Here is an 8,255-nt window from a genome sequence, read left to right on the forward strand (position 1 = left end):
AATATTTCAAAGTGATTTTATCATTTGACAGCACATGCTTTAGAAACATTTGAAAGTGAAGAGGAGAACATTACATTTAAAAGCATCCGTGTGAAAAGAAGATGAAGAAAATTGTACAGCTCATTCAGTCACAATGACAGATAAGGATTATTTGTAGAACAACCTTATAATTTGAAACGATTTGTTTCAGGACAACTTTCCCAAACCGGAAGTGCCATCCATAAAACGCATTAGGATCGGATGATGGTATGATCTTTTAGATGCATTTCTGTATCATTTACCGTCCATATCCTGCTTATCGTTTCACTTCTCCCAAAGTAATCATAATGAAGAATCAAGAATGGACACCAACCTGTTTGTTCCTCAGTATCTACATGTTTTATTCTGTATGGTTCTGGATCACTCATGTCTTCAATCTCCTCCTTAGTAAACTCCATCTTTAAGCACTTAAACACTAGTCTAACTAATCTTCAGACTGAAATATACGGCATCCGTCGAAAATAGCCTGCAATCGTTTTTTATCTGAATCTGGTTAACATTAACAACGTTCATCTCGAACTGGTCGCGGTGTTCTCTCTTCTGCGCATGCTCAGTTAGTGCGTACAATGTTGTCATGGCTTCTTAAAGGGGCCGCACATTTTATAAATCACATCGCTGCACTAGTAAGCGATTAATACACTATCATCATCATAAAAACCAGGCAAGCTAGTCAAATTAATAAAGCTAGTTTAAAATTAGTGTTGTTTTTCTGCTTTACATCCTAATTAGGGTGTCTTCATGTTACATCTATAAGTTACAGGTATAGTTGCTACTCATACGATATTATTTTTACTTTGTATTATTCCTGTTTTAATAAAAAATACAAGAAAACTTATTTTTAAATCTTTGATCATTTAAAAAAGTGAACACAAAACAAATCAGCTTTCAGGTTTCCAGACAGAGTGAAACTCGTGTCACAATAGATATGTTTCCATCCAAAGTTGCGAATTTAACTAACAAAATTGTTATATCGCATTTGCGAATAAAAACACGGTTTCCATCCAGCAAGGCGAATAGAATGAATTCATCACTACCTGATAAACTAGCGCCAAATATCACTAAGGAAAATGTAATTTGCTGCAGTAGGAGAGGCCACAGTGGGTCTGTTTTCGCATACATTCCCAAAAAAAAGCACATAAAAATAAGTGGATGGAAACATAGCCACTATTAACATTTGCATGGTCTTTCTCCAGTGTGAATTTTCTGGTGCACATTAGAGTCAAGTCACCTTTATTTCTATAGCGTTTTATACAGGATTGTTTTAAAACAGGTTCACATTGATAAACAGGGAAATAAGGGGGGAATCATGGACTTCTAAAGTAGGAAAAAAAACTATGGAAGTCAATGGTGCCCCAGAACTGTTCAGTTTCCCACACTCTTCAAAATATCTTCCTCTGTGTTCAACAGAACATAGAAACTTGTGGAGGTTTGGAACAACTTGAGGGTGAGTAAATGATGACAACATTTTAGTTTTTGGGTGAACTGTCCCTTTAAGATCCCTTTATAGCTTCAGAAGCTGTGTTGCAAACTTTTTTTAAACAACTTTATATAGTCTAAAATTATTTTGTCAAATTACTGTTCTGCAGTGCACACTAAACCATCAGTATGTCAACTTTCGACAATGCTTTTTAATATGAACCGTTAGACTGCTTGGGTGGCTGAATCTCCTCCCACACTGAGTGCACTGAGGTTTCTCTCCAGTGTGATTTCTTTGGTGCAATTTCAGCTGGAAAGATGTAGTGAAGCTCCTTCCACAGTCCAAACACACATGATCTTTCTCACCGGTGTGTGTTTTCTGGTGCAGTTTATAACCGTCCAGCCGTGAAAAACTCTTTCCACAGACAGAACACACATAAGGCCTCTCGTCTGAATGAACTTTCAGGTGTGATTTTAGATGTGGTGATGAAATAAAATCTTTCCCACACTGATCACACGTGAATGGTCTTTCTCCAGAGTGAATGCGCAGATGATGAGTGAGAGTTGATGCGCCGGTGAAACTCTTTCCACACTGAGTGCATGTATACGGTTTCTCTCCAGTGTGAATTCTCATGTGTTTGCGAAGGTGTCCTTTTTGTTTGAATCTCTTTCCACACTGAGGACAGGTGTGCGGTTTCTCTCCAGTGTGAACTCTTAAGTGAGCCTCAAGTTTACTTCTGTGTGTGAAGCTCTTTCCACACTCCGGGCAAGTGAAGAGTGTTTCTCCATGGTGAATTTGTATGTGACTATTAAGGTGTTCCTTTACTTCAAAAGTCTTTTCACAGTGTCGGCATGAGTGCAGGCTCTCATGAACTCTTAGGTGTCTCTTAAGTCTGTTACTAAGTATGAAACTCTTTCCACATTGAGGACAGGTGTACGGTTTCTCTCCAGTGTGAACTCTCAAGTGAACCTCGAGTTTGCTTCTATGTGCGAAAGTCTTTCCACACTGCGGGCAAGTGAAAGGAGTTTCTACAGGGTTAATTTTTATATGACTATTAAGGCGTTTCTTTACTTCAAAACTTTTTTCACATTGATGGTGTGTGAAAGACTTTTTAGCTTTTTTTCTTCGAGTTATTTTTCTTGAGACCTTTTCTTCAGTCTCTGGGTGATTTGTAGATTCTCCTCCGGTTGAAAGACTCTGAGGTTTCTGACACTCCTCCACTACATTCAGTTCTTCACTTTCCTCTTTCACCTCCATCAGATCTACAAAAAATAACATTCGATTGAAAATCAAATCAAGAGAGAGAAGAGTTCTGGATAACTGTGCAAATTATGATTTTTGTGTGATGCAAAGGTCTAAAAGACCAAATCTGTGAAAAAAAAAAATGAATATATGTTTGTATAACTATAAAAAATATTCCGTTTTAGATACTCTTATATTCTTTCTTTTTTAGTAATTATTTTGTAAAATCACTCTTAAACAAATTGAGGCCTTAAAATTGTCTTAAATCAGAGCAGAAAGTCTTAAATTCATAAAGTCATGGCATTAAATCTTGCATGCATTGTGAAAAAAAAAAAATTCCTTAGTATTTTGCCATATTTTCCTACACAAATAATATCCAAACAACTTTAAACTGAGAGATGTAAAATGTAAAATGAAGTCTTAAACAACATGAAGTCAGTTTATGCATAAAACAAGAACAAATATGTCTTTCAGAGTTATGAAGGTTTCCTTTTGAAACAAGTTAATTATCTGAGCCCATTGGCAGATATTTGGTCTTGTTTTAATCACAAACTCACTTAATTTTGATCAATTTCACAGAATTCAAGACTTTTTGTATCTGCAATGAATGCATCTTGATTTAAGAATATTTATACATTTGCACTTGAAAAAAATACTGAGGAAAAACATCACTTTTCTTCTGTGTGATCAGAAGATACAGTAAAATATATTTTAATATTCTAGATTTTGAGAGCAGAGGTATTGAAGCTACTTTTGATTTTTAAAATGAATTAAAAAGTAATGAATATCAACATGTTAAAAATGTTGGAAGTGGTGTTTCCAAACTCGGACGTGTAGCTAATAACTCACTTCTCCCTAGACATTTACATTTAGAGATATTGACATGTTGTTTTCCCTTCAATTTATTCCTTACATTGTTCTTTACTTGGTCATAAAAAGGTCTTAAATTAACTTAATAAAACCTGCAGAACCACTAAAACAATTTATTTGTCTTTCAATTTCTACATTTAAAACATATTTCACTCACATGAATACAAACCAAAACAAACAGACACTGGAAATAAATATAAAAAACCTGCATTATACAAGCATTGTTTGTCTCCATTAAACAATTACCTAAACTTTTTCGCTGTATATTAAAGTAATGAATGTTGTAGAATTAATTAAGAACACAGATTCCTCTGCAATAGAAAAATATTGTAGGGAATTTAAGTTAAATAAACATGTTTACCGTTTAAAATAAATCATCCAGACATACACCCATCGCATTTATTAGTCATTTTAAGAAGATACGTCAGTTACAACAGTGATAAACAAAGAAATGAAACTCACACACGATACTCCGCCGTGAAGCAGCCCTCTTACTGTCGTAAACATCTGCCGTAACGCGCCCGCTGGTGTCGCATCGAGCAGGAAATGTGTTACTCGCTCGTCTTCCTCAAGGTGGCGCTGAATGACTCTGAAAGCCTAAAAGCCACAGAGACGCGTTCGGGTCAAATAAAGCTTCAAAACAGTGTTTTTTTTGTTTTTGTTTTAAATCACCTCACATCAACACTTCCGAAAATAGCAAGTTCATTATCAACTAATGAACAAAGCACATTAGGCCTACCTCAGCACCACTCAATTTAGAAAGGGTTTTCAGAAAACAATTCTAATAATTGTTTCGAATACAATAGGAGGAATTATAAATTGGGAAGTATTAAATAAATGGGTAACACTTTAGAATAATGGTCTGACTGTCATTAATAATACAGGAAGTAATCCAGGACTAATGAGTAGGCTAGTATAGCAGTTAGGGCAGAGCGGGGCACAAAGTAACACTTTTTGACTTTCTCAGTTTGTGTAAATTTACTTATGGTTCAGAGTATTTATTTTTTCCCACATTAATTTCCCACATGTCTAGTACAATTTTGTGTTTTTGTTTTATTAATACAGTAGCCTATAGGCTATACCTTTTTCTGGATATACCCTTAAAGAATGGAAGTGAAATGTGACAACATGCCCCATAGGTGGGGTACATTGTAACATGTGAGGGGCACATTGTAACATAACATGGCAGCTTAAAATGTTATCTGATCTAATAAAAAAAATATACAAAACAAACTAAAATATTTTCTAAATAAAATACAATTAAAAAAACTTTTTCATATAAAATAATGGCAATTTTTAATAATTAAATATAAACTCATTTTTGAGTTTTGACTACTAACACATGAAAACACAGCTATATAACATAGTTCAAAACAAATAAATAATTAGTCATTTCTGAACATTGACTCTCAGTCTTTATTCACCTTTTTTCACGTTTTCTCAGTAGAATTAATAAAAGTATAGAATATAATAGCATATTTCTAATAGGGGCACATTGTAACGCAGTGTGTCAACATGCCCCCACCTGCACAACTGGGATTTAAACCCTGCGAAGCATTAAAGAGCTATCTCAACTGTTAAATAACATATTGGAGATTAAAATAATATCAGATTTGTCTAATTTTAAATAAACACAAAAAATAGAGATGAAAAATTAACTTAAGTAAGAAATTTACTTTTGCTATGGTTTAATAAATGTATATGGATATCTTCCAAAAAAATATAATTTTGGCTCAATTTTTTATGGCAACTAGTAAATACACAAAGTTTCGTCATCCAAGCATGTGTGGAAGTATTTAAAACAAGCGTGTTACATCTAGCCCCGCGTTAGGTTGTGCCCCGCGCTCCCCTATTACTTCAGCTACGTACTAACTAGCTATATGAACTAAATTAATAACTTTTTTTACAACAAAAATGAAACATCACTGAGCTTAATTAAGCTGGACTGTGACGCAATTTTCTTCTGGAAACAAAGTTTGTTGCATTATTTTGCTGTTATCTTTGTATCTGTATCCGTTATCTTTGCTGTGAAGCTGCTTTGAAACAATCTGTATTGTAAAAAGTGCTATATAAATAAAGGTGACTTGACTTGACTACTATTAACCAATATAGAAACAAGCTTAACTAATCAGTCATTAATATCAAATTTAGGAGATAGTTCTTTATTAGGTAATCAATAATCACTTAATGAGATTGGCCTAATAACTGTTAAATAACTGACAAATTATAAAGAACATCACATGTCTAAGACGTAATCATAATTTTTCCTCTGAATATAGTCATAAAATGCATCACTAATTACTCAAGTGTGACAGGAACTACTTGTGATCTGGACCATTATTTTAAAGTGAAATAATCTCACTTGCAGAGTGACTATACTTGATGCATTTCATGACCACGTTGATGATCAAAAAAAGACCATTTCTAACGATTTCATTCAATCAGAAAGAAAAGGAAAGCATTTAAAATACTGAAGAAAACACATAGCTGTGAACATGTGATAATATAACATAAATAATATAAATAATAATAAATAAAAGTAGAAACAAGGAAAATGAGAAGGGCAGTAAAGAGAGAGTTTTGGAGGCCAGTTGAGGAAATGTGGAACATGATTAAAAAGATGAGTGGAATTAGGAAAGATAATGAATAACCTGTGTTAAGTATGGGAGAAGAAAATGCAATAAGTGACAAAGAGAAAGCAGAAATGAGTTTTTATTTAAGCAGAAAATAAATAATAAGGAAATGAGGGAGAAGCTGCTAAGAAAACATTCATGTATAATTGACTGTAAAAAGTGAATAGTTGGATCAACTTAAAAAAATTACTTCAATTGGTAACACCTAAATAAATTAAGTTTTCTCAACTTAAATTATCACGTTTTTCCACGATAATTTAAGTTGAGAAAACTTAATTTATTTAGGTGTTACCAATTGAAGTAATTTTTTTAAGTTGATCCAACTATTCACTTTTTACAGAGGGCAATGGATGGTTTATTGGATTTTCCTTTTTCATTTCCTGGATTAAAACAAGGATTTAAAAAAATGAAGGTAACAACTCCAGGACAAGATGAAATAAGTTATTTAATGTTAAAAAAGTAGAGTGAAGAATCACTTGGAATACTATTAAAGTTTTATAACAGAGGATGGGAAGAACACTGTAAAAAGTGAATAGTTGGATCAACTTAAATTATCGTGAAAAACGTGATAATTTAAGTTGAGAAAACTTAATTTCTTTAGGTGTTACCAATTGAAGTAATTTTTTTAAGTTGATCCAACTATTCACTTTTTACAGTGAAGGGATTTAACCTCAGAGTTGGAAGGACGCTTTAATTATTCCTATAAAGAAACCAGCCAGGTAATGATCCAAATGTACCTCTAAATTACAGACCAAAATTAACTAGACATTTGTGTAAATTAATGGAAAAAACTATTACTGGCTGGTATCAAACTGGATTTCGATGTGGAAGGGGACCAATTGATTTGGAATCGGATATATGGAAAGCCTTGACAAATGAAGAAGCAGTAGTGGCAGTTTTCTTTGATATTAAAAAGGATTATGATATGTTATGGAAAGAAGGTTTGCTAATACACTGTAAAAAGTGAACAGTTGGATCAACTTAAAAAAATGACTTCAATTGGTAACACCTAAAGAAATTAAGTTTTCTCAACTTAAATTATCACATTTTTCCATGATAAAACGTGATAATTTAAGTTGAGAAAATTTAATTTCTTTAGGTGTTACCAATTGAAGTAATTTTTTTAAGTTGATCCAACTGTTTTTACAGTGTAAAATTAGAATAGATTGGAATAGGTTATATAATTGGATTAAAGAATTTTTAATAGAAAGAGATATAAAAGTGAAGAAAGGAGAGTATATGTCAGAAAAAGGTTTGATTGAGAATGAGACCCCATAGTGTCATAAGTCCATTATTATTCATTATTATGATTACTGATGAATTTGCAACAGTAGATATGAATATAGGAAAATCGTTGTTTGCAGATGATGGAGCCCTTTGGATTGGAGGAAGAAATGTGGATTATATTGTTAATAAAAATGTTGGGGATAAAATAATGTTGGGAAATGGGAATTTAAATTATCTGTAGAGAAAAACAAATTTATTTTCTTTACAAATAAAAAGGTAAGCATGGATATAAATCTAAAATTATATAATGAGGAATTAGAACAAGTGATACGATTTCCTGGAATGTGGTTTGATATGAACATCACATTGAGTACTCACATAAATAAGATGACATGGGGTCTCAATAAATCAATGTTTGGTTGTGGGAAGATCCATAGAGGCATTGATTATCAGATAATATCTGAGATGATTGAGATATCTTACAGGATTATATGATTGGTGGTGTCAGAGAAACAGTGTAATATTTATTAATACAGTGTAATATATTATATAGAGAGGGGGGGGGGGGTAAACTAACAGATGAATTACCGAAGAAAGGAGAACAGCAATTAACTTTAATGAAGCTTTTGGATCCAGTAAGATGGAATAGAATTAATACAATTTCTGAATAGAACTCGATCCATTGAAAGAATATAGTTAGACCTAAAAGGTGTTTTTTTTTTTTTTTTACTTTCTGATCAGGGAAGAGAGGGAAAAGAGTTTCTGATCCATAACCCACAGTAGATGGCGGTAATGCTCAATTTAAGAATGCAAGCCTCCAATAAAAA

General features: G+C 32.9%; 1 protein-coding gene across 1 annotated transcript; it reads right to left on the bottom strand.

The window, feature by feature from the left end:
* Positions 1–368: 368 nt before the first annotated feature.
* LOC308693443 (uncharacterized protein) lies at positions 369–4,084 on the bottom strand. Its single transcript, XM_081370343.1, has 2 exons — positions 4,031–4,084; positions 369–2,718 (listed from the first exon to the last, which is right to left on the bottom strand). The coding sequence occupies exon 2, from the start codon at positions 2,711–2,713 to the stop codon at positions 1,640–1,642; it is 1,074 nt and encodes a 357-aa protein (XP_081226469.1). The 5' UTR covers positions 2,714–2,718; positions 4,031–4,084; the 3' UTR covers positions 369–1,639.
* Positions 4,085–8,255: the final 4,171 nt, after the last annotated feature.

This window comes from Scardinius erythrophthalmus (assembly GCF_964197995.2).
Source record: "Scardinius erythrophthalmus genome assembly, chromosome: 7".
Classification (NCBI taxonomy): domain Eukaryota; kingdom Metazoa; phylum Chordata; class Actinopteri; order Cypriniformes; family Leuciscidae; genus Scardinius; species Scardinius erythrophthalmus.